Source organism: Herpailurus yagouaroundi, unplaced genomic scaffold (assembly GCF_014898765.1).
Source record: "Herpailurus yagouaroundi ecotype Mexico unplaced genomic scaffold, PumYag 139, whole genome shotgun sequence".
In the NCBI taxonomy this organism is placed as follows: domain Eukaryota; kingdom Metazoa; phylum Chordata; class Mammalia; order Carnivora; family Felidae; genus Herpailurus; species Herpailurus yagouaroundi.
Genome location: NW_024412394.1, coordinates 74,133,986 through 74,161,118, shown reverse-complemented (window position 1 = coordinate 74,161,118; position 27,133 = coordinate 74,133,986). Strand labels below are relative to the sequence as shown.

Genomic DNA, 27,133 nt, shown 5'->3' with positions numbered 1-27,133 from the left:
TTTCAAAACTTTACCACTTCAAAAGACATCATTTTAAAATCGAAAGATAAGGTGCAGACTAAGAAAATACTTGTGAATTACCAATAAAAGTATCCAGACTATGTAAAGAACTCTTACACTTGATAGTAAGGAGATAAGCAACACATTTTTAAAAATGGGAAAAATGGGGCCCCCTGGGTGGCTCAGTGTGTTAAGTGTTCAACTTGATTTTGGCTCAGGTCATAATCTCACAGTTGGTCATGACATTGAGCCCCACCTCAGGCTTCATCCTGGGCATGGAGCCTGCTTAAGATTCTCTTTGTCCCTCACTCTCTGTCCCTTCCCTGCTCAAGCTCTCCAAAACAAACAAACAAATAAATAAAATGGGCAAAATGTTGAATAAATATTTTGGCAAGATATACTTGCCAAGTGACTAATAAGCATATGAGAAGATGATCAACAGCATTTTGTTATTATGGAAATGAAAAGTAAAACAACAATGATATACTACTTCATACCCCCTAGAATAGCTGTAATAAAAAAGCCAGATAACAACAAGCATTAGCAAGAGTATAGAGAAATAGGGATCCTCACAAATGGTGGAGATGTAAAGGTAGTCTCCTTGAAAAGCAGTTTGACATTTCCACCTCTAGGAATCGACCCAAAAGAAATACAAACATATGTCTTCTCAAAGACTTGTACATAAATGTTCATAGCGGTATTATTCATTACAGCCCAAAATGGAAACAAGTGGGCTGCCCTTCAGAATTGTTTTAACTTGAGGGGCACCTGGATGGCTCAGTTGGTTAAGCTTCCGACCGGCTCAGGTCATGATTTCACCGTTCGTGAGTTTGAGCCCCATGTCAGGTTCTGTGCTGACAGCTCAGAGGCTGGAGCCTGCTCAGATTCTGTGTCTCCCTCTCTCTCTCTCTCTGCCCCTCTCCCACTCGTACTCTGTCTCTCTCTCTTAAAAATGAATAAAATCTGGGGCGCCTGGGTGGCGCAGTCGGTTAAGCGTCCGACTTCAGCCAGGTCACGATCTCACGGTCCGTGAGTTCGAGCCCCGCGTCAGGCTCTGGGCTGATGGCTCAGAACCTGGAGCCTGTTTCCGATTCTGTGTCTCCCTCTCTCTCTGCCCCTCCCCCGTTCATGCTCTGTCTCTCTCTGTCCCAAAAATAAATTTAAAAAAACGTTGGAAAAAAAAATGAATAAAATCAAAAAATTTTTAAACTTGAAAAAAAAAGAATTGTTTTAACTTGAAGCAATTTGGCTTGCTACAGATGTAAATGCAGGCAACATTTGTGCAGCTGTTGCTGAAGGTGGTCCATCCAAATTGTATCAAGAAGTTCTTTTAGAAAACATTATCCAAAAAGTACAGCTGTCTAGAACATCTGAAAACATTCCAGATCCATACTATCTAGACAGTCTGAGTTCCATAAGAATCAACCTATTAAAGATACCACCAATTTGGAGTGTAATTCATTTTATTTTACTGATTACATCACATTTAGACATGTTTGAACTGGTATGGTCCAACCAATAACCTGTTGATTAATATCTTGAGCATGTGGAAGTAGCTCACAGTGTAGTAATTTCCAGGTCTCTAATTGTCTGCTTGGGGCAATAATATGGCTTCATTCTGCTTGTCCCCTGAGCACCTTCATTTATGCAAAGAAGCCCCCCCCTTACCTTTTCTTTCCAAGTGGCTTGCCCAACTAACATGACTTGAACAAAAGCCTATAAACTTCACAGCATACCTTTTTGGCAGTATTCTGTCTGTTACCTTGACACAGGTCCTAGAGCAGCAAACAAGCTGACATTATACCCATGCATGTATTTATATGAACTTGTACTCCTTGTGTCATTTATGAAAAACTTTTCCCATCACTTTAGAACTCATTGGTCTCCCTGAAGTCACTTCCTACTAGAAGTGTGACTCATTTTGATATATCATTATAAAATGCCTATCTTTGCTGCTTAACATGTATATTCTCTGAAAGACAAATACGGTAAGCTACTTGAAGTAGTTTACCTACTTCCTGTCTGCACCTCCATAACACAAATAATGTGCTAGCACATAGATATTGAAAGTCCACGATCTCTTTCCTCCTGGAATGCATCCTTTTGCTTCTTGGTACATATATCTTTGGAGTTTGTGACAGTACAATCAAGAACTCATCCTTGTCATTCATAAGAGATATTATTGATTACTGTTGCTGGTTTCCCCTTAACTAGGAAATGTTCATGTAACCTTTTAATTGGATTTGCCTTACATCAGCATTTATACACTTTTTTCTTAAGGCATGATTGGTGGCACAAAATTTTGAAGTAATGCAGACTCTGGAAGCATTGTTAAAAGCTCCAGATGGCAAATACCTAATGTTTTGGGGAATGGAGGCCAAGAAACTCTGAAAGCATTATGGAACTCCTAAGGACTATGATAAGGTGATTAAGACAGCTACATCTGGTGCAAAATTTAAAGAGTTTCCCTGGGGCAGCTGGGTGGCTCAGTCCATTGAAAATCTGACTCTTGATTTTGGCTCAGGTCATGATTCCAGATTTGTGAGATTGAGCTCTGCATCAGGCTCCCTGCTGAGCATGGAGCCTGCTTAAGATTCTCTCTCTCTGTCTCTCTCTCTCCCTCTCCCCTCTCTCTCCCTCCCTCTCCCTCTCTTGCCCCACCCCCACCCCTCTCCCCTACTCTTGCTCTCTCTTTCTCTAAAAAGAAAAAAGAAAAAAAATCCTCCTCCCAATAGCTACAAATACCATCTATACCTGATTAGGATAAACTTTATAAGAAATGAGCAAGGCTTATTTAAGGACCATGTACCTTCACTAAATGACCAGAAAAAAAACCACAAATAAATGGTGAGTGTATAAAATCTCTGAATGGGAAGACTCAATTAGTGTCGATGTCAGTTTTCAAATGATTTTTTTAAGAGTAAAGCAATACTTAACAAAACTCTAACAAAGCTCATCATGACAGTTTATGTTAGAAATTATGGCATGGTTATGAAAAAGAAAAGTATATCAACAGAAAATACCTCATTTTATGTAAATCAACTCATGGGCAGAAAATTCTTTAGAAGAAGATAATGTCTGGGGTGCCTGGGTGGCTCAGTCGGTTAAGCGTCCGACTTCAGCTCAGGTCACGATCTCGCGGTCCGTGAGTTCGAGCCCCACGTCGGGCTCTGGGCTGATGGCTCAGAGCCTGGAGCCTGCTTCCAATTCTGTGTCTCCCTCTCTCTCTGCCCCTCCCCCGTTCATGCTCTGTCTCTCTCTCTGTCTCAAAAATAAATAAACGTTAAAAAAAAAAAAAAAAAAAAAGAACAAGATAATGTCTCTTTTAATCAGTAGGAAAATGATGGCTATTCATTAAATGATTTGGGGCCAATTTTTTTTTTCTGTTAGAAAAAAATAGGTGTCTTACAACACAAGATAAATATTCAGATTTAAATAAAGATAGGATTTATGAATACATGAAAATACTTGTGACAGGAACACTCTGTTAGAAACAAAACATAGAAACCATAAAATGAAATGTTGACTCATCTGATCACCTAAAAATTAAATTCTAAAATATGAAGAAAAACCATAAATAGTTTTTTTATAAGTGACAAGGCTTCTATTTTATGATTTCAAATCAATCATACATTAAGACCTCCTTTGTTGCTCAAGAGCTTTGGAATTGCTGAATGTAGAATAAAATCAACTCCATAATTATACACCAAAACAAAGAGAGGAATCCTCTCCTGATCACAAACTGAGGAATTCAGCAAATGGAAAACAGGCCACAGATGGCAAATGATGTAAAGACAACATATTAATATTTATTAATCATTGAGAGTTTTCAGTAATAAGCCCATGACAGTCAAAGATGAAAATGTAAAGTTCAATATATTTCCTTCTGAAGGTGATTTCTGAAAATAGTTGTGCACCACCTAGAATTCTATTCCTCATTCATATCCCAGATGAACTTCAAGGGAAAATCTTTCATATTCTTTTGGAAAATCTTGTCAAACCTTTCATTCTGCTCAACAGTCATGTAATTTTTCCAGTCTCCAATGGTACCTGGAGGAAAAGCAAACAAATTGTTTCAACGAAGACTCTGGGATGAGGGGGCATGATCCCCTAGTGTTGGGAGAAACACCATTGTTTGCACTTCCATTTTTCTCCCCGCTAAGGCCCCAGTTGCTTCTGCACATGAGCATGCCCTTCCTCTTCCACCTGATGGCAAGAGGGCACACAAACTCATCACAGTAAATATGATGTGATTTAAGATAACTAGCCCAACTCCTTAGCTGTCAGCCATCTGGAAAAGGAAGAAACTCATGCAGCTACTTTACTATTTTGTTCCAGGCTAGCATGGGCTATTAGAGTTCACAGGAGTCCTTTAAAAGTTTCAAAAATCAGATGTCCCTGGGCAAACATTTACTGATAAGGACATGGATGCTCAGAGAATTTTTAAAATATAGCCCAAGTTCTTGCAGTTTTGAATGGCTCACCTGCAACTCTTCCATCTGTACCCACAGAAGGTTTATTACAGTTTTACATTACACTTATAGACACAGGAGGAGTCAAGATGGCAGAGAAGTAGGGGGACCCGAAGTTCCCTCCTCCCTCAAACATGGCAGTATTGAGGCCAGAAGACTGGGAATCCCAGGAATCCAGGCTACAGAGTGACAGAAGCATCTCCAGAGGCCCACGGGGACAACTTGGCAGGCCACAGGTGTGTGATTGCAAATTGGGAGAGATAAAATGGGGGGGGGGGTGCGTAGGAACAGAGGGAGGGATCCCCTTCAGTGGAGAGACAAAAGGAAGAGAAAGAGAAACTGTGGAAGTGTAGGAATGAATTTGGACAAGAGAAAAACCACAGACCGGGGGGCCCCTGGGTGGCTCAGTTGGTTAAGCGTCTGACTTCGGCTCAGGTCATGATCTCGCTGTTGTGAATTCGAGCCCCGTGTCGGTCTCTGTGCTGACAGCTCAGAGCCTGGAGCCTGCTTCTAATTCTGTGTCTCTCTCTCTCTCTGCCCTTCCTCCACTCACACTCTGTCTCTCTCTCCTTCAAAAATAAACATTAAAAAAATATTTAAAAAACCCCAAAACCACAGACAGGGGAATGGAAAAAAAGGAAAAAGAACCAATTTCTACCTCATTCTAGGGTTGCGGAGCTTTGTCTGGACTGGAGCCTGCTGTCCTGCTCATGCACCTGAGGAGAAGTGGAGCCAGCCCCAGCTCTCAAGCTGACAGGTGCAGTCGGAGAGAGCTATCCTCTCCCTATAGTGCTGTGGGAAGAAGTCATATAGCCTCCAAGGACAAAAGAGCCTGCAGGTGCCTGCTGGTCAGAGGCCCTTTGTCAGCTGGCTGGTGGAGTGACCCTACCCTGGGACCGGGACGCAGGAAGTGAGATCCTTTAAGACATGGGGGTTTGAATCCCAGTCTAGCACCTGGGAGGCACAGGAGACTGTGGAGCAGGGCAAACCAGTGGCTTGTGCCCATGTGGCAATGTGAGGACTCAGAAGCCCTTTGTTGGCTGGCTTGACGGAGTGGCACTTCCCCGGAACCAGGCTGTGCAGAGAAGGATCCTTTAAGACATTGAACGAACTGACCCACTTGCACCGGCAGGGCACTGTGAGGATAGCCTGAAAAGAGTGGTTTGGGACTCCCAGTCTGGTGGGGAGAGGCTGGGGTATCCCATTTATCTCCCCATCACCAACAAGGTGGGGCTGCAGGAAAGGGACAAGGAGCCCACAGTGGAGGCAGGACCTGCCTATAGGAAACCATGCTCCTCTACACCTGGTAACTATGTATCTACTGGAGCAAGACTGACACCGGAGGGAATCATACCGCCCCTCCTCCAGACCAGCACAGCCACCAGCCCCAAGGCACTGGCAGATATAGGTCCAGCATTTTTGCATTTTCTGAATCGGTTCTTAGTCAATTCTTATTTTAAGTGTGTGTGTGTGTGTGTGTGTGTGTGTGTGTGTATAATTTTTTTTCTTATTCCTTTTCTTTCTCTTATTCCTTCCCTTGTCTATTCTGGTTATTCTGGTTGTTGGTTTGTTTAATCAGAAATTCTTTTTAAAAATTTTTAACATTTATTTATTGAGAGACAGAGCACAAGCAGGGGAGGGGCAAAGAGGGAGGGAGACACAGAATCTGAGGCAGGCTCCCGGCTCTGAGCTGTCGGCACAGAGCTCGACATGGGGCTCAAAACCAAAAACCCCGAGATCATGACCGGAGCCATTGTAGGATGCTTAACTGACTGAGCCACCCGGATGCCTCATGCAGACATTTTTAATCTATTCTTTTTATACATCTTCTGTATCTCCTTCTTCATTATTTTCCTCTCTCTCTGTCTCTCTCTCTGGGTTAGGCTGTATAGTTTCTCTGATTCTCTGCCCGGTCAATTTTTTTTTTTTCCTTTCCTTTTTCCCCACCCCTGTTATTTCTCTCTTTGTATGGGATAAGGTTTCTTCCACCACCTCCACCCTTTTTAAAATTTTTTCCAGAGTTACTTCAATGAACACATCAAAGCACACCTGGTGGAGGGTCCAAAACATCACTACAAGTAGGGAGATAAAGCAACCAAAGTCACAACAGAGAGCAAGAAACATACTCCAAAAAAACCTCCTGAAGGGCCAGGCCCTGGACAGTGTATGACCCCTTTTTAATATAAAAGTGCTCACAAGTGCAGGACATACTATTAAAACACATATGGGACAGAAAACTAGCCAAAATGACAAAACAGAAGAATTCTCCTCAAAAGAAATTCCAGGAAGAAATGACACTAGAGAATTGCTAAATGGATGCAAACAATATATCTGAGCAAGAATTTAGAATAATAGTCATAAGATTATTGCTGGACTTGTAAAAAGCATAAAAGACAGCAGAGAATCTATTGCTGCAGAGATCAAAGAACTAAGGAATAGTCATGATGAATTAAGAAATGCTGTAAATGAAGTGCAAAATAAATTAGATGCAGTGAAATCAAGGAGGGAGGAAGTAGAGGGGAGATTAAGTGAAATAGAAGATAAAATTATGGGAAACAATGAAGCTGGGGAAAGAGAGATAAGAAAATACTAGACGACAAGGGAGAATTAGAGAACTAAGGGATTCAATGAAACATAAAATAATATCCATATCATAAGAGTTCTGGAAGAGGAAAAGAGAGAGAAAGGGGCAGAAGGTTTACTTGAACAAATTATAGTTGTGAACTTCCCTCATTTGGGTAAGGAGGCAGACATCCAAATTCAGGAAGCACAGAACTCCCTTCAGATTTAACAAGAATTGGTTTTCTGCAAGGCATATCATAGTGAAACTGGCAAAATACAAAGATAAAGAGAGAATTCTGAAAGCAGCTAGGGACAAATGGGCCTTCACCTACAAGGGTAGAAACATAAGGATAGTAGCAGACCTAACCACTGAAACTTGGCAGGCCAGAAGGGAGTGGCAGGAAATATTCAATGTGCTTAATACAAAAAGTATGCAGTCAAGAATTTTTATGCGATAAAGCCTTTCCCATACAAACAAAAACTGAAGGAACTCATGAACTAAACCAGCCCTGCAAGAAATCCTAAGGGGGACTCTGTGAGTGAAATGCTGTGAAGACTACAAAGGACCAGAGACATCACCACAAGCATGAAACCTACCGACAACACAATGACACTAAATCCATATCTTTCAATAATAAGTCTGAATGAAAATGGACTAAATGCTCCACTCAGAAGACATAAGGTATCAGAATGGACAAAAAACCCAAGATCCATCTGTATGTCACCTACAAGAGACTCATTTTAGAACTGAGGACACTTTCAGATTGAAAGTGAGGGGTTAGAGAACCATCTATCATGCTACTGGAAGTCCAGAGAAAGATGGAGTAGCCATACTTACATCAGACAAACTAGATTTTAAACTAAAGGTTGTAACGTGAGTTGAAGAAGGACATTATATCATAATTATGGTGTCTATCCATCAAGAAGAGCTAACAATTGTAAATGTTTATGCCCCCAACTTGATACACCCAAATACATAAATTAATTAACACCAAACAAAAGCAATCTTATTGGTAAGAATACGGTAATTGCAGAGGACTTTAACACTCCACTTACAACAATAGACAGATCATCTAGGCAGAAAATCAATAAAGATACAATTGCCTTGAATGACACACTGGACTGGATGGACTTGACAGATATATTCAGAACTTTTCATCCAAAAGCAGCAATATACACATTCTTTCCGAGTGCACATGGAATGTTCTTCAAGATAGATCACATACTGGGTCACAAAAGAGCCCTCAATAAATACATAAGAATTGAGATCATACCATGCATATTTTCAGATCCCAATGCTATTAAACTTGAAATCAACCACAAAAAAATTTAGAAAGCTCCAAATGCATGGAGGTTAAAGAACATCCTACTAAAGAATGAATGGATCAACCAGGCAATTAGAGAAGAAATTAAAAAATATATGGAAGCAAATTAAAATGAAAACATGAGAGTCCAAACCCTTTGGGATGCAGCAAAGGCAGTCCTAAGGGGAAAATACATTGCAACCCAGGTCTATCTCAAGAAGCAAGAAAGGTCCTAAATACATAACCTAATTGCACACTTAAAGGAACTACAAGCAGAAGAGCAAAGAAACGCCAAAACCAGCATAAGAAGAGAAATAATAAAGATTAGAGCAGAAATAAAAAGCATAGAATCCAAAAAAGGAATAGAACAGATCAATGAATCTAAGAGCTGTTTGTTTTTGAAAAAATGAACAAAATTGATAACCGCCTAGCCAGACTTCTAATTAGAAAAGAGAGAGAACCCAAATAGATAAAATCATGGATGAAAGAAGAGAGATCACAACCAACACCATAGAAATAAAACAATTAGAGAATACTATGAAAAATTATATGCCAAAAAACTGGACAACCTGGAAGAAATGGACAATTTTCTAGACACCCACACACTACCAATACTCAAATGGGAAGATATAGAAAATTTGAACAGACCCTTAACTAGCAAAGTTAGTTAATTTCCCCCTGAGATCAGGAACATGACAGGGCTGTCCACTCTCACCACTGTTGTTTAACATAGTGTTGGAAGTCCTAGCCTCAGCAATCAGACAACAAAATGAAATAAAAGGCATCAAAATTGGCAAAGAAGTCAAACTTTCACTTTTTACGGACGATATGATACTGTACATGGAAAACACGAAAGACTCCACCAAAAAGTTGCTAGAACTGATACATGAATTCAGCAAAGTCGCAGGATACAAAATCAATGTATATTAATTGGTTGCATTTTTATACACCAATAAACAAGTAACAGAAAGAGAAATCAAGAAATTGATCCCATTTACAACTGCACTGAGAACCATAAAATATCTAGGAGTAAACCTAACCAAAGATGTAAAAGAGCTGTATGATGAAAACTATAGAAAACTTATGAAAGAAATTGAAGAAGACACAAAGAAATGGAAAAACATGACTTGCTTATGGATTAGAAAAACAAATATTGTTAAAATGTCAACACTACCCAAAACAATCTACACATTCAATGCAATCCCAATCAAAATTGCACTGGCATTTTTCTGAAATCTAGAACAAACAATCCTAAAATTTATATGGACCCACAAAAGACCCAGAATAGCCAAAGCAATGTTGAAAAAGAAAACCAAAGCAAGAAGCATCAAAACCCCTGACTCTACAACAAAGCTGTAATCAATAGGACAGTATGGTACTGGCACAAAAACAGACACGTAGATCAATGGAATAGAATAGAGAACCCAGAATTGGACCCACAAATGTATGGCCAACTAATGCTTAACAAAGCAGGAAAGTGTATCCAATGGAAAAAAGATAGTTTCTTTAGCAAATGGTGCTGGGAGAACTGGACAGCAACATGCCAAAGAATGAACTGGACCGCTTTCTTACACCATGCTCAAAAATAAACTCCAAATGGATGAAAGACCTGAATGTGAGACAGGAAAACCATCAAAACCCTAGAGGAGAAAACAGGCAACAACCTCTTTGACCTCACCTGCAGCTATTTCTTGTTTGACACGTCTCCAAAGGCAAGAGAAATAAAAGCAAAAATGAACTATTGGGACCTCATCAAGATAAAAAGCTTCTGCACTGCAAAGGAAACAATCAACAAAACAAAACTAAAAGGCATCTGACAGAATGGAAGAAGATATTTGCAAATGACATATCTGAATAAAGGGTTAGTATCCAAAGTCTATAAAGAACTTAGCAAACTCAAAACCTGAAAAACAACTAATCCAGTGAAGAAATGGGCAGAAGACGTGAATAGACACTTTTCCAGTGTCTATTCAAAAAATACATACATCTAGATGGCCAACAGACACATGAAAAGATGCTCCATGTCACTCATCATCAGGGAAATACAAATCAAACCACATTGAGATACCACCTCACACCAGTCAGAGTGGCTAAAATTAATTCAGGAAACAACATATATTGGTGGGGATGTGGAGAAACAGGAACCCACTTGCACTGTTGGTGGGAATGCAAACTGGTGCAGTCGCTCTGGAAAACAGTGTTGAGGTTGCTCAAAGAATTAAAAATAGAACTACCCTATGACCCAGCAATAGCACTACTAGGTATTTATCCAAGGGATATAAGTATGCTGTTTCAAAGAGTCAATGTTTTCAACAATAGCCAAATTATGGAAAGAGCCAAAATGTCCATCAACTGATGAATGGATAAAGAAGATGTGGTTTATATATACAATGGAATACTACTTGGCAATGAGAAAGAATGAAATCTGGTCATTTGTAACAACGTGGATGGAACTGGAGGGCATTATGCTAAGTGAAATAAGTCAGTCAGAGAAAGACATATAATATGTTTTCACTCATATGTGGAACTTGAGAGAAACTTAACAGAAGACCATGGGGGAAGGCAATGGGAAAAAATAACTTCAAACACAGAGGGAGGCAAACCCATAAGAGACTCTTTTTTTTTTTTATTTTTTTTTAACTTTTATTTATTTTTGAGACAGAGAGAAACAGAGCATGAACGGGGGAGGGGCAGAGAGAGAGGGAGACACAGAATCAGAAGCAGGCTCCGCGCTCTGAGCCATCAGTCCAGAGCCTGATGCGGGGCTCGAACCCACGGACAGCGAGATGGTGACCTGAGCCGAAGTCGGCCGCTTAACTGACTGAGCCACCCAGGCGCCCCCATAAGAGACTCTTAAATACAGAGACAAAGGTGAGGGTTGATGGGTGGGCGGTGGGGCGCAGGGGAGAGGGGAAAATAGGTGATGGGCATCTCACCTGTTGGAATGAACACTGGGTGTTGTATGTAAGCGAAGAATCACGGGAATCTATCACCGAAACAAAAAGTACACTGTATACAATGTATGTTAGCTGACTTGATAATAAATTATATTTTAAAAAGTTATAGACACAGAGATGTGATGACAAATGTGGTGATAGAAGGAAAGGCAAGACAAGCAACACTGATTGTAAAAGCACTCTGAAATAAACAGATGACTGAAACAAACTGAAATACTAACAAAACTGAAAACACAAAGGAAAACCATGTAGGAGTGGTAAAGTTAGTGCAAATGATGTTCCTTTAGATAAAATGTAAGAGAAAAGTACATGTCTATGCAGAAGAAACATATGGGAATGTGCTTTACTTCCACAAGGAAAATTGGCTCCTCCTCCTTGTCTTCTTAGCTATTTGAGTCTCTCATTTTCAGGTAAGTTAAAGATGTATAAACACAGAAAATTTTATTTTTTCAAGGGAAAACAAACTTCAAGTGCAATGATTATGGCAGTTGAGAAGGGATGTGGTCTACTACAAGACAGGGTGTTCTGAGCATAACAGGAAGGGAATGTCTCCACTTTAGGTTGGCTCCGAGTTACCAGTGCTTCACATTTTTTAATTGAGCAGGTAAAATATATGAAGAGATCAGGTGACGGAAATACTGAGAGAAATCAAAGCCAATATTTATTACTACTTGAAAAAGAGGCATGGAACCCTATGATTAAGTGCAAAATTTATGTCTATAGTTCTGTATTATAGATGTTCCATGTACTAAGATAGAAGATCATAAATATAACTTAGAATGATTATACAAGTAACAAAAATATTAAAACATGGTGAAATTTATCAGTTACATGAAGGAGTCATTCACTTAAAAACTCACTCATCAGAGGTATGAGATATTATAATAAATTAGAGAAACTTACACATTTTTATGAGGCTTACTAGAGGACACATGATAGTCCTGTGCAATAACAAAAGATCAGTGAATGCATGTTGTTAATTCAGCCCTGGGGAGACTCAGGGATAAATCACAGAAATGGAAGGGCAGTCATTGTTGGCCAACAGCCCCAGCATTGCCTCATCATCATGTGCCAATCCCATGCTAATGGAAGGAAACAGTCTAACAGTAAATGAACAACCATTTTGTGGCAGACATTGTACTGGCATTGGTAGATTTCCAGGGGCCATGGAGAAGGCCTTTTGATTTTAGGCTATTCATCAGATACATTCATTTACAACATTATATAGTCTCTTGAAGAGCAACAAGAAGAAATCATGGAAAATCATTTGTCTAGTGACGGGAACTGGGCCATAAGGGTCCATGTTAGAAAAGTGAGACAGGAAGCTTAGAAGCTACACTTGGTTCATTTGTGACACAGTACAATACAGACATTCACTGTTCAACCTCACCTTTGCGAAGGAAATGACCTTTTTCTTGTATCCCAAATTGGTCCTTTAGTATATTGTCATAATTTGCCCGTGGGTCTAACTTCATGTTCTCAAACATGGCCTGGCTCACCACAGCATCCATGTCCTCATCACTTAATTCTTTCCCCAGAAATTTGCAGACTTTTAACATAGAACCTCTGAGATCCTGAAATAAATCACAGTATGATAAATTATGCATGTTATCACAAAGAAGACTTATACAAGTGTCATAGATAAATATCATTATGGGAGTGAACATCGTAGGTGCTTAGGTTGCTTAGAAAGTGGAGCTGTTCCTTGAGATGTGACTTGCTTATTCCTTCTTGATAAATTAATCCATCACTTGTCCACTGTTTGAGAGCACATTTGGGTTCATTTTGAGAACACTCATATTTTGTTTTATCTGTGTTACCGGCAAGCATTTGGGGAGTAGCTACTAAATGACAGACACTGCCCTGTGTGATGGTGCGAGTGAACAGAGACACAACTGGGGATGAATCCTAGGAATTCAGTACAAGGACCTTTGGGAAAGACTAATTGTGTAACAGAACTCAGAATATTTCAATAAAGACAAGAAATTTGTTCTGGAAATTAAAGCAAAAATGGGAATTTTCTAGGTAGACAAACTAAAGATATGGAGTCTAGAGAAATGAAAGAATATCTGCAACATTGTGGTTGTGTAGAAGTTGTGAGATAACAGGTCACAGGACAGTTAGAAGTTCAATTTCCGTAGAGCTAGTGGAAACTGGCTTTGGATGAGAATATGGGAGATGAGGGTGGAAGCAATAGTGGGATCATATCGTGAGGAAGGTTTCAAGGTGAGCCAGACACTGAATCTCTATTTGGTAGGTGATATGGACTCAACAAGAAAGTCTAGGCTTAGTATCATGCTCTGGGGCAGGTGTAACAGACTAGTGACAAATACTCAGGATGAAGACGTCCTTAGGAGAACTTGCCTCTCAGCTCTTTCTCTTCTTCCCTGCTAAGAGTTCACCTGGTGATGTTCTGGCATTAGTGCCCAGTCCTGATTCAGTAATGATTCTAATTGATCCATGATCCTCAAAGCAATTCTATTGTCTCTACAAGAGATTATTCTCATTGGTCATATGACCCAATTTTGGCATTGAAACAGAAGGAGGAAGTCAAGGGGCTCCTGGGTGGCTCAGTTGGTTATGTGCCTGACTCTTGATTTCAGCTCAAGTCATGATCTCATGGGTCATGGAATTGAGCCCTGCCTCCGGCTCTACACTGACTGATCTGAGCCTGCTTGGGATTCTCTCTATCTTTCCCTCCCTCCCTCTCTCTATGCCCCTGCACTGTTTATGCTCTCTTACTCTCTTTCTCAAAATAAACTTTTTTAAAAAAGAAAGAGGAAGTCAAAGAGAAGTTACTATGATTTTCCTCCTAGAGAAAAAGTCGAAATAAAGCAGGGCAAGAAGGCCCCTTTATCCCAGTTCCCTCTCTTTCTGCCTTACATGTTATCATCTGAGGACACAACTACAACTGCCTTGCTACCATGACGGGAGACATCCTTGCCACACCAAATACGATACAAAAGAAAGACAGATAATGCTGGGACATTCTTGATTGCTTAGCGGTAACACTCAGCATAAGGGTAGCCTTCCTCTGGGATTCAGTCAATAAACAACAGAAGTTCCTACATTTTAAGCCAATTAGAGTTGACTGTACTGGGTGCTGAATTATGTCTAATCATATAGAGGCATTTTCATTTAATTTTTCTGGGAATTTTTAATCATACACAATGCAGACAAGATTGAAGTTTCCCAAGAGATGCACCCAAGAATGATGAACATAACATTTAGAATGTTATTAGAATGAATAGTGCAGAAAATAGATTTCACAATCCATGAAAGAGAGACCAATAGTCTGACTCTAAATAATCAAATGTATGCATATCATATACATACACAGATAATTCCTCACACACAGACGATTTTTGAAAAGAAACTTCCAGTATTATCTGTAAATGAAAACCTGGCAAACAAAGTACAGAAGTGATACTGGAAAAATGTCTCCTGGTCCACTTCGTCTGGGATCTCAAATTTGATATCGCCCTTTGGGTGTTCTGGGCATGAGCAATCAATACGTTCAGCCAGGCTGCCTTACAGATTCTGTGAAGTCACTAATGTCACTTTTCTCACCTTTTTAAACTCTTCATACATCATGAACTCGATGTTGAAGAGGCTTTTGTGCTCATGCCAACCTTTGATGTGGTCAAACCAAAGGCTTCCCAGCACTGCGAGAAGAATAGATAGTCATTAAGCAAATGTGTTGAACACACTGAAAATGAGTTATAGTCTTAGGAGATGCAGGAGTCTTTAGAAAATGAGTTATAGTCTTAGGAGATGCTGATTTCCCCTAGCACCTGGTTATAGGAGAACCATCAAGCTTCTACCAGAAAACAATTACATGAACTCGAGGAGAAATTAGTCTCTTAAAATAGACACAAAATCAACATAGCATGTGGTTAGAAAAACCAAGGAGGAAAATGGAGGAAAGAATCCTCTCTTTCTCACTCCTCCTGGTCTTCCCAAGCACATAGAACTTTTTCCTGGCTACATGGAACATGTGCGCTCCCTGAGGAGTCACTTCTGCTCTGCACAGTATATTTGACACTAAACATAGCTCTCCTGTTCCAGATCATCACCTCTACTTCAGAGGACTGGCTCCTGCTCAACCAGCTACAGTGGTGCCTCCTCACAAAAGGAAGTGCAGGGGTGGGGTCCTGGCTTGCTTAGTGGATAGAGTATACAACTCTTGATTTCAGGGTTGTGAGTTGGAGTCCCATGTTGGGTGTAGAGATTACTTTAAAAATAAATAAAAGTGGTGCCTGAGTGGCTCAGTTGGTTAAGCATCTGACTTTGGTTCAGGTCATGATCTCATGGTTTTTGAGTTGGAGCCCCGCATAGGGCTCTCTGCTGTTAGCACAGAGCAGACTTCAGATCCTCTGTCTCCCTCTCTCTGGCCCTCCCCCACTAGCGTGCACTTCCTTTCTCTCTCACTCTCAAAAATAAACATTTACAGATAAATAAATATATAAAAATTTAATAAAAAAGAAAGAAATATGGAATAGAACTTTATCAAATAGAAGCTCCTGGCAGCAGCCATTTGCAATATGCAGTGCAAAGCTCCAAACCTGTGATCTGAACTGAGATTCTTCTCACTGAGCTAGAACAGAAACCCCTGTGCTTATGAACCACTGTTTTCATAGCTAAATGTAAATATTCCTTTGTGATACGACTTTGTAATCTTGACAGTCCACTGAGAGAGGCCAGGGGCAGCATAATTTGTAACAATGGCAGGGCATGGTCATCTAGGACAACCCTACCAATGGCTTAATACATTGATTACTCACCCTCATTCAGCTCTACTTCAGCTTCTTTTTTACCCTCTGTCATATTCACTAAGCTTAAACCTCACTGCAGGACAGCAAACTTATTACTTGCTTTATATAAGTTTATTTACCTTTTCCTTCTAGAAATAGTTTCATGAATTCCTCAATGGTACTTGTAGCAGGTAATGGCATCTTCTTTGAAAAGTGAAAATATGAGCACATAACGTCCTTAGGGTTTCTGTATACATAAATAATCTGCAAAGAAAGGAAGTCTTCATTATTTCTGTTGCTTTCATTACATCATATTTTTACCCGAATACCTTCCAATTGGGTGAAGTATGTTTTTTCTTTTAACTTTATAGTTTCCTAACTATGTCTTGTAGACATTCAGTGTTCTTTGTATTTTGGGTTTCCCCTTCTCTACATTGCGTCTCCCTCCATGATTGGCCTGTGGCTCTCAATTACTCCGCCAGACACACCTCTATCCATGGTACCCAACCAAAATAGGTGGAAGTATGAAAAGGTAGTGGTGAGGACACTGAGAGCAGTGAAGGAATTGCTAGCATTGTAAGCGCACCTAGTAAGTAAGCTAATTAAAAAAATGAAAGGAGGGGCGCCTGGGTGGCTCAGTCGGTTAAGCGTCCGACTTCAGCTCAGGTCACGATCTCACGGTCTGTGAGTCCGTGAGTTCAAGCCCTGCCTCGGGCTCTGGGCTGATGGCTCAGAGCCTGGAGCCTGCTTCCGATTCTGTGTCTCTCTCTCTCTCTGCCCCTCCCCCATTCATGCTCTATCTCTCTCTGTCTCAAAAATAAATAAACGTTAAAAAAAATAAAAAAAAAATGAAAGGATATATAATCTAAAATGTGTATTATATTATAATTTACATTATAAAGTTAATTAAATGCACAGATATACACTCTTTCATTTTTAATGGCTGTATTACATATGTGATCAGGAAAAGGGTACAAGATAAAAATCAGATTCTCCACGATAAGAACAAAATGGCTATTGAAAATAAAAGCATGTCAAATGCCACATTTGCTTCAGCTTGATGAATGCAGTGTCAGTGTAATGAAAGGAAATGAAATAAAGAAAAAGAGCAGTTATCTTTCAACAGCCATAGTCTCTTTCTTACTTTGGCTTTTTTGTTCTTCAGGCCACTTGGAACCAAATAGTATGGGAGGTGGGTAGTGAAGAGACGAGGAGATGGTCTTTTAACAAAATCCGTGTTTTCATTGGGGTACTCAAAATAGGGAACTCGCAAAACCGTCTCCAGATTCCCAGTGTTTTTTCGATGTTCATCAAAATAAATCAAGTTTAATATCTGCTGAAACCAGATGGTTCCTGTAAAACAATTATTTTTGTTTTCAATGATGTACAAATGTCTCCAAAATGCAGATAGAATTGCCATCAGTATTTTAATAAGAGTTTGTTATTATAACATGTATAATGGTAATTTGGTCAGAATGGAATTTTTAATATATTAAAAATGCAGTATGAGTAAAAGAAAACAAACATTTTCTTTATTTTTCCTTTTAAGGAGATGCTACATTTGAAACTCTGTGGGCGTTTGCCGCACTAATTGATTCTTTGACTCTTCTGTGCTTTCTTCTGCTTCATATATGGGACTTTTAAATTACCTTCTATGTCTGCCTCTAGATTTCCTTCCACAAGCCCACTCCTAGGACTTCAGGTAATATAAACAAAAAGAAAAAAAAGGAATTTCACTGAAGGAGTCACTTTCCATTTTTCCCCGCTCCCCCATGTTTCCTACTGTGCACATGATGTCCACCTAAGGAAATAGTGTTCATTATAAATCCCTAAGGAAAGCCCTATGACCCACATGGAGACAGGAAGGGAAGGATGATGCCTAAAGTTGGGCCTTTCACTGTATGTAGGATGTGACACATTTTTCTGATGACTACTTCTCTCAATTCTAATTAAAGAGGACATTTGTCTCAGGATATTTGGGTGTAATTGCCTGCTTTAGATTTCTTACACTTAATTTACATGATTCATATAAAGATTAAGATTAAAGGTATAAGATTAAAACATACCCTCTATAAAGGTCATGGTTCAGATATATCCAGGCAATGTTCTAAAAAAAAAACTTACCCAACTAAAAATCGTAAGTCCCAGAAAGGTTCCAATCAACTTCTGAAATGAGAAAACCCACTGGCCCCTCATCAATTCCCATCCTAGCCTTCCTTCCTAAGACCATCCAATCACCCATGCTAAGCAGCAGCAGCTGGTGAGCAAGATCATTTTTGGGTGCAGAAGCCTTGCTAGCAGGTGCAGGTGGGGTGCAACTTATCTGGTCATCTCATTATCTTAATATTGGTGGTTTTAGTCCTCCAGTGTTGCACAGGGAAGACCACGACCACGTGTGCCTGCATGTTACCTCAGCTGGTAACTCAATGAGTTCAAATTCATGAAAACTTGTTATAAGGCTCTGGAAGGTTTCTTTCATCCTTTTGCTTTCCCAGATAAAAGATACTGCTTCTGCAGGAGGAATCACAGATTCAGGAGGGCTGACAGGTTTTCAATCATGGCACAGTTCTGCAGAGATTCAAACAATATGATGTAAAAATCTCTGCAGAGATTCAAAAATTCAAATATCTGTTTTCAGCTTCTTCTGCCACTCCCCCTTTTACACTTTTTCCAATCTCCCCCTCTCTCTTTCTCTCTCCCTCCCTCTCTCTCTGTCTCTCTCTCTCCCCCCACTTCCCTCCTTTCCTTCCTTTCTTTATTTTTCTTGGCCTATTTGATAGTCAGGCATTAGTGTAATGGGATACGAGTTATTTTCTTCAGTTCATGCTATATTAATAACACTGATTCACCAAAGGCCCTCCCTCTCTGTTTGTCCATTTATTCTCATTTGCTGTTTCAATTCCTACTACTACCCCCACCACAGAAAAGCAGGTGTTGGGGTTTAAAGTGCATTCCTCATTGGAAAGTGTTCTTGTGGAACGTGTATTGTTGTATGTGTTTCTATTTCCTATCCGTGTGCATCATTTCTTTCTGTTTGCCACTGTGTGCTGTGGTTTAATGTTCATTTACATGTTACATCTGATCCAATGTGCCTAATAGATGCTGTCTATGTTTCTGGGTGTGCATTCCTGCACTGACCTATCCATTTTCCACCAATGGAAACCCCAACCCAAACAACACTGCCATGTATATCCTCATTCGTGTTCACTATGTACCTGTATGAGATTTTCATAGGGACAAATATTCAGGAGAGGAATTGCCTGTTATAGGTGTATTTTAGTTGTCCAGGTAGTGCCATACTGCTTTCCAAAGAATGGCTGCTTTAAACTATTCTCCCAGGGGTAAAATGCTTATGCATATACATCTCTCTGCACTCCTTGCCATGTTCAGATTTACTCATTTTCTAATTTTTGTCAGTCTAGTAGATGTAAAGTAATATATCATTGTCTACCAACTTGGGGTTTTTTTGGTATTGGCGGAGGGTGGTTTTCTTCTGTAAATTTTCAGATTATTTCTTTGACTCTTTTTATTCTCAGATTGCTGCCCCACACTTGATTTGTAGTTCTAATATATGGTAGATAAAAAATATTTTTTCATTATAGACATAGCATGTATATTCTTTCTGTCACCTATTAACTTTGCCCAAATGATTCTTAGTGAAGCAAAATCCAAACTGCTTAACTTTGATGTAATTGAATTTATTCAAGTTTAAAGTTTTGCCTGTATTTTATTTTTTGTTTCAAGTTTTTTATTTCAATTCTAATCTTTTAACATAGAGTAATATTGGTTTCAGGAGTAGAAGTTATTGATTTATCAATTACAAATAACAGCCAGAGTTCATCACCACAAGTGCCCTTTTTAATGCCCATCACCCATCTCCCCCTTTTCCCACACACCTCCCTCCATAAATCCTGAGTTTGTTCTCTATCATGAAGTGTCTCTTGTGGTTCGTTTCCCTCTATTCTCACCCCCGCCATGTGCTCATCTGTTTTATTTACTAAATTCCATGTGTGAATGAAATCATATGGTATTTGTCTCTCTCTGACTGGCTTATTTCACTTAGCATAATACACTCTAGCTCCAACCACATTGTGGCAAATGGCAAGATTTCATTCTTTTTGATGGTTGAGTAATACTCCATTGTATGTATAAAACACATCTTCTTTATCCGTTCATCAGTCTATGGGCATTTGGCTCTTTCCATAATTTGGCTATTGTTGAAAATGCTAGTATAAACATTGGCATGCATGTGCCCCTTTGAATCACTATTTTTGTATCCTTTGGGTAAATACTAGTAGTACAATTGCTGGTCATAGGGTAGTTCTATTTTTAACTTTTTCAGGAATCTCCATATTGTTTCCACAGTGGCTACACCAGTTTGCATACCCACCAACAGTGTAAGAGGGTTCCTCTTTCTCTGCATCTTTGTCCATCATCTATTGTTTCCTGCATTGTGAATTTTAGCCAATCTAGCAGGTGTCAGGTGGTATCTCACTGTGGTTTTGATTTGTATTTCACTGATGATGATTAATATTGAGTATCTTTTCATGTGTCTGTTAGCCATCTGGATGTTTTTGGGAAAAAAATATATTCCTGTCTTCTGCTACTTTCCTCACTGGATTATTTGGGTTTTTTTTAAGTGTTGAGTTTGATAAGTTCTTTATAGATTTTGGATACTAACACTTTATCAGATGTGTCATTTGCAAATATCTTCTCCCATTCCATAGGCTGCCTTTTAGTTTTGTTGTTTGTTTCCTTCACTATGCAGAAGTTTTTATTTTGATGAAGCCCCAATAGTTCACGTTTGCTTTTGTTTTCCTTGCCTCTGCCGATGTGTGTGGTAGGAAGTTGCTACTGCTGAGGTCAAAGAGGTTGTTGCCTGTGTTGTCCTCTAGGATTTTGATGGTCCTGTCTCATATTTAAGTCTTTGATGCATTTTGAATTCATTTTTGTGTATGGTATAAGAAAGTGGTCCAGTTTCATTTATCTGCTTGTTCCTTTCCAGTTTTCCCAAAACCATTTGATAAAGAGTCAGTATTTTTTTTTTACACTGGATATTCTTTCCTGCTTTGTCAAAGATTGACCATATAGTTGTGGGTCCATTTCTGGGTTTTCTATTCTGCTTCACTGATCTCTCTGTGTGTTCTTCTGCCAGTACCATACTACCTTGATCATTACAGCTTTGTAATATAACTTGATGTCTGTAACTGTGATGTCTCCAGCTTTGTTTCTCTTTTTCAAAATTGCTTTGACTCTTCAGGAAATTTTGTGGTTCCATACAAATTTTTTGTATGTTTTTAAGTTTGCTGTAGCTCTGTGAAAAATGCTGGTGTTATTTTGAGAGGAATTGAAGTAGTAAAGTAAATTGGGTAGTAAAGACATTTTAACAATATTTGTTCTTTCAATCCATGAGCATGGAATATTTTTCCATTTCTTTATGTTGTCTTAAATTTATTTCAGAAGTGTTCTAAAATTTTTAGAATATAGATATTTGGTTAGGTTATCCCTAGGTATCTTATGAGTTTTTATGTCTTTGTAAGTGTAATGCTGATTTCTCTTTCTGCTGATTCATTTTTGTTGTAAAGAAGTGAAACTTTTTTCTATGTTGATTTTGTATCTTGCGACTTTCCTGAATTTATGTATCAGTTCTAGAAAATTTTTGGTGAAGAGATTTGTGTTTTCTACATACAGTATCATGCCATTGGTGAATAGTGAAAGTTTGACCACTCTCTTGGCAAGTTGAATATATTTTATTTCTTTCTGCTGTCTGATTGCTGAGGCTAGGACTTCTAGTACTATGGCACATAACAAGTGTGACAGTGGGCATCCCTGTCTTCTTCTTGACCATAGCAGTAAAGCTCTCAGTTTCTTCCCATTGAGGATGTTGTTAGCTCTGGGTCTTTTATATATGCCCTTTATGATGTTGAGTATGTTCCCTCGATCCCTACTTTGTTGTGGGTTTTTATCATGAATGGATGTTGTACTTGGTAAAATACTTTTTCCTGCATCTACTGAGAGGATCATATTGTTCTTATTTTTTATTTTATTTTGTGTAGTATATCACATTCATTGAATTTCAAATATTTGTTTCTTTCTATATCATATATTTCTACTCTAATCTTTATTATTTCCCCTCTTCTGATAGTTTTAGGCTTTATTTCTTGTCCTTTTTCCAGCTCCGTTAGGTATAAACTTAGGTTGAATATTTGAGATTTTTCATGGTTGCTGGATGTATTTATATATTGAGGTTCTTGTTATATATCCCTTCTTATGTATGCTTTTGCTGCACCCCAAATTTAGTCCTTTGTGTTTTCATTTTCATTGGCTTCCATGTATTTTTTTTCCAATTTCTTCTTTAATGTACTGGCTTACCCATTAATGCTTTAGTAGGATTACCTTTAACCTCAATGAATTTGAGGTCTTTCCAAATTTTTTCTTGTGGTTGGCCTCAAGTTTCATAGTATTGTCTGATATTATGCATATTATGATCTCAATCTTTTTGTACTTGTTGAAGACTGATTTGTGATCTAGTATGTGATCTATTCTGGAGATTGTCCCACTTGCACTTGAAAAGAATGTGTACTCTACTTCTTTAGGATGACATGTTCTGAATATATCTGTTAAATCCATCCAGCCCAGTATGTCATTCAAAGCCATTGTTTCCTTCTTGATTTTCTGCATAGATGATATGTCCATTGATATAAGTAGGGTATTAAAACCCCCTGCCATTATTGTATTATTATCAATGAGTTCCTTTACGCTTGTTATTCATTGTTTTGTATACTTGGGTGCTTCCAAGTTGGAGGCATCAATATTTAAAATTGTTAAATGTCCTCACTGGATAGACTTCTTAATTGGGACCTAGAACCCTTCTTCATCTCTTGTTACAGTCTTGGTTGAAAATCTAGTTTTTCTGATATAAATATTGCTACTCTGGCTTTCTTTTGACATTGGCTTGCATGATAAATGGTTTTCCTTCCCCCCACTTTCATCTGCAGATGTCTCTAGGTCTTAAATGAGTCTCTTGTAGGCAGCATATAGATAGGTCTTGTTTGTTTTGTTTTATTTTGTTTTGTTTTGTTTTGTTTTTACCCATTCAAACACCCTATTTCTTTTGATTGGAGGACTTAGTCAATTTAAATTTAGAGTGATTATTAATAGATATGAATTTCATCCATTTTATTACTTGTTTTTTCTGGAGATTTTCTCTGTTCCTTTCAGTCTTTGTTGTTTTTGGTCTTTCTTAATTACTCAAAGAGTCACCTTTAATATTTCTTGCAGAGCTGGTTTAGTGGTCATGAACTCTTTGAGATTTTGTTGGGAAACTCTTTATCTCTCTTTCTATTCTGAATGATAACCTTGCTGAATAGAGTATTCTTGGCTGCATATTTTTTCCCATTCAGCACTTTGACTATATCATGCCACTCCCTTCTGGCCTGCCAACTTTCTGTGGATAAGTCTGCTACTATCCTTATTTATCTTTGTAAGATAGGGATTTCTTTTCCCTTGTTTCTTTTAGGATTGCTTTCTTATCATTGTATTTTGCAAATTTTAGTATGATATGTCTTGGTGTTGGGCTGCTTTTGTTGATTTTTTCTGGAAGTTCTCTATGCCTCCTGGATTTGGGTGTCTGTTTCCTTGTCTAGATTAGGGAAGTTTCAGCTATAATTTGCTCAAATAAAACTTCTGCCCCCTTTTCTCTCTTCTTCTTCTTCTTCTTCTTCTTCTTCTTCTTCTTCTTCTTCTTTGACTCCTTACACATTGTAGAGTCCCTGGGTTTCTTATGTCTACATTTATAATCCAATATTTTCCTTTTCCTCTTCTTCTCAGCTTCATTATTTTCCATAATTATCTTCTATATCACATATTAATTCCTCTGCTTCTTCCTTCCTATGGTCATTACATCCAATCAGTTTCACATCTTGGTTATAGCAGTTTATATTTCAGCTTGACCAGTTTGTAGGTCTTTTATCTCTGCAGTAAGGGACTCCCTGGTGCTTTCTATGCTTTTCTCAAGCCCAGTATTCTTATGATTATTGTTTTAATTTCTGGATCAGCCATATTATTTATATCTGTTTCGATTAGATCTTTGGCCGCCATGACTTTCACTTGTTCTTTCTTTTGAGATGAATTCCTCTGTCTTGGCATTTTGTCTAGGTATCTGTCTTCTGTAACTTAGAAAAGCCAATTATTGGGGCGCCTGGGTGGTGCAGTCGGTTAAGCGTCCCACTTCAGCCAGGTCACGATCTTGCGGTCCTTGAGTTCGAGCCCCGCGTCGGGCTCTGGGCTGATGGCTCAGAGCCTGGAGCCTGTTTCCGATTCTGTGTCTCCCTCTCTCTCTCTGCCCCTCCCCCGTTCATGCTCTGTCTCTCTCTGTCCCAAAAATAAATAAACGTTGGAAAAAAAAAAAAAAAAAAGAAAAGCCAGTTATCTTTCTTGCTCCTGAGAGTAATTGTTTTGTAAATAAGAGGTCATATAGTGACCAAGGACTGGCATTTCAAGAAATGTTTCTGCTGTATACTGTGCGCACTCTGCTATTGTATTTTGACTGCTCTTTCCCTCAGGTCATTCATCTGCAGAATTTCAGTTTACCTGAAGTGTGAGTGTTTCGATCTTCTCCAGTGCGTAGAGAGTTTTAAGTAGATATGTTTTGGTCTGCTTGTTAAAAGAGGCTAGCTCCAATTTCCACTAGATCTGAAACTTTGCAGCACTCTATAATGGGTAGATTTGGTGCATATGGGGATTTGTGCTGGTTCTGGGGAAGAGGTCTGCTGCCACTCTGGCTCTCAGGCACACTTGCCCTCATACAGAAGCACCTGCAGGCTTCAGGCAGTTGGTCTTTGTGTAAGCAGCTCAAATTTCCACTGCAGGTGCTGTGCTGCTCATTGTAGTCTGTCTGTGCTGATGAGTGGGGACAAAAATTGAGTCAGCTAGCTCTATCCTCCCTGGAGAGGGAAATTCATGCCCAAAGCTGTTCCAGAAGCCCTCACAGAAGAGCAAGCTATCTCCCTTCATTGTCCCAGACATCCCTCAAATCTCTGCCTTCATCCTGTCTACGTCTCAGCCATCTGCCCACCCAGCAGTGCAGTGCTCTGTGTTTTATTTCATGCAGGGACTGGGTTTTAAAGCTCTAAATTTTAGGTACCAGGTGCAGTGTGGATCCCTGCTGATCCTCTGGGTGAGGGTCTCACACAGGGCTGGTGCTGGTTTGTTCCAGAAGGGCAGTTTCACAAAGCCACAGGGGCTTGGAGTGTATGGTAAACACATCAAAAAGCCATCCTCAACAACTGTCCCTGCTTACATTTTAGTGAAAGAGCAATGCAATCACCCCTGCAGGCTCTTTTGTCTCCTGAAAGGCAGCACCGCCTCTCAAATGTACTCCATTAAGGGTAACTGTCTCTCCCAGTAAAATCTGGGGGATCCTCACACCAAGCTTTCCCTCTTCTGGGCCTCTGCCTTTCTTCTCCACAGGAGTACTTCTACACCTACCAGGATCCACCCTGGTGATGATGAGGACTTCTGCAACTTTAGACTTTGAGCTTCGCACCTTATAAAAACTTGTGATAATCAGCTCATCTCATTTTGCCTGTCAGTGGCTTTGGGGAAGTGTTTTCTTGTGCAATGCCCTGCACCCTGCCCTTCTCCCTCCTCTCTCTCTCTCTCTCTCTCTCTCTCTCTCTCCCTGATCAGGGTTCCCTCCCCTCTGCAGTAGCAGCAGTACCTTTCTTGCCCAAATCGTGTCTCCACATCTCCTACCTTACATGATGTGGCCTCTTTTCTCCCCCTTTTGTGCAATTTGTTCACTCAGTCCTCAGAACAATTTCCTGGGTATTCAGAATAATTTGATATTTATCTAGCTGTGTTCAAAAAATGAGGCAACCATGGGTCCTCCTACTATTCCAGGACCTTAACCCCAGAAAGAAACCTGTATTTTCTTCTTTGGACATTTGTTTAATAAGTTTTTTTTACCATTCCTAAGTCACAGTGATTTTCTTCTGTTTTTTTTTTGGGATGAGCCCTGGGTGTTGTATGGAAACCAATTTGACAATAAATTTCATATATTAAAAAAAGAAAAAGAAATAAATGTTTAAAAATTAAAAAAAAAAAGTCTCTTATGGTTTGTCCCCCATCCTATTTTTATATTACTTTTGCTTCCCTTCCCTTGTGTTCATCTGTTCTGTGTATTTAAGTCCTCATATGAGTGAAATCACATGATATTTGTCTTTCTCTGACTGACTAATTTCTCTTAGCATAATACCCTCTAGTTCCACCCACATAGTTGCAAATGGCAAGATTTCATTCTTTTAAAAAAAATTTTTTTTAATATTTACTTTTTTTGAGACAGAGAGAGACAGAGCATGAACAGGGGAGGGGCAGAGAGAGAGGGAGACACAGAATCGGAAGCAGGCTCCAGGCTCTGAGCCATCAGCCCAGAGCCCGACGCGGGGCTCGAACTCATGGACCGCGAGATCGTGACCTGAGCTGAAGTCGGACGCTTAACCGACTGAGCCACCCAGGTGCCCTAAGATTTCATTCTTTTTTATTGCCGAGTAATACTCCATTGTATATATATACCACATCTTCTTTATCCATTTATCCATCAGTGGACATTTGGGCTCTTTCCATACTTTGGCTATTGTTGATAGTGCTGCTATAAACATGGGGGTGCATGTGCCCCTTCGAAACAGCATACCTGTATCCCTTGGATAAATACCTAGTAGTGTTATTGCTGGGTCATAGGGTAGTTCTATTTTCAATTTTTTGAGGATCCTCCATACTGTTTTCCAGAGTGGCTGCACCAGTTTGCATTCCTACCAGCAGTGCAAAAGAGATCCTCTTTCTCTGCATCCTTGCCAGCAACTGTTGTTGTCTGAGTTGTTAATGTTAGCCATTTTGACCGGTGTGAGGTGGTACCTCATTGTGGTTTTGATTTGTATTTCCCTGATGATGAGTGATATTGAGCATCTTATCATGTGTCAGTTGGCCATCTGGATGTCTTCTTTGGGGAAGTGTCTATTCATGTCTTTTGCCCATCTCTTCACTAGATTATTTGTTTTTTTGGGTGTTGAGTTTGATAAATTCTT

General features: G+C 39.4%; 1 protein-coding gene across 3 annotated transcripts in view; it reads right to left on the bottom strand.

The window, feature by feature from the left end:
* Positions 1-3,784: 3,784 nt before the first annotated feature.
* Positions 3,785-27,133, bottom strand: part of LOC121029953 (amine sulfotransferase-like) — a 65,326-nt gene continuing 41,977 nt past the window's right edge. For all 3 annotated transcript variants that reach the window (XM_040474455.1, XM_040474452.1, XM_040474453.1), the window contains 5 exons: positions 17,194-17,402; positions 16,190-16,313; positions 14,866-14,960; positions 12,686-12,869; positions 3,785-4,050 (listed from right to left, as the gene is read on the bottom strand). In XM_040474455.1, the coding sequence (XP_040330389.1) occupies positions 3,929-4,050; positions 12,686-12,869; positions 14,866-14,960; positions 16,190-16,313; positions 17,194-17,402 (734 nt within the window). In that variant the 3' untranslated portion in view covers positions 3,785-3,928. The remainder of the gene's footprint in view (positions 4,051-12,685; positions 12,870-14,865; positions 14,961-16,189; positions 16,314-17,193; positions 17,403-27,133) is intronic.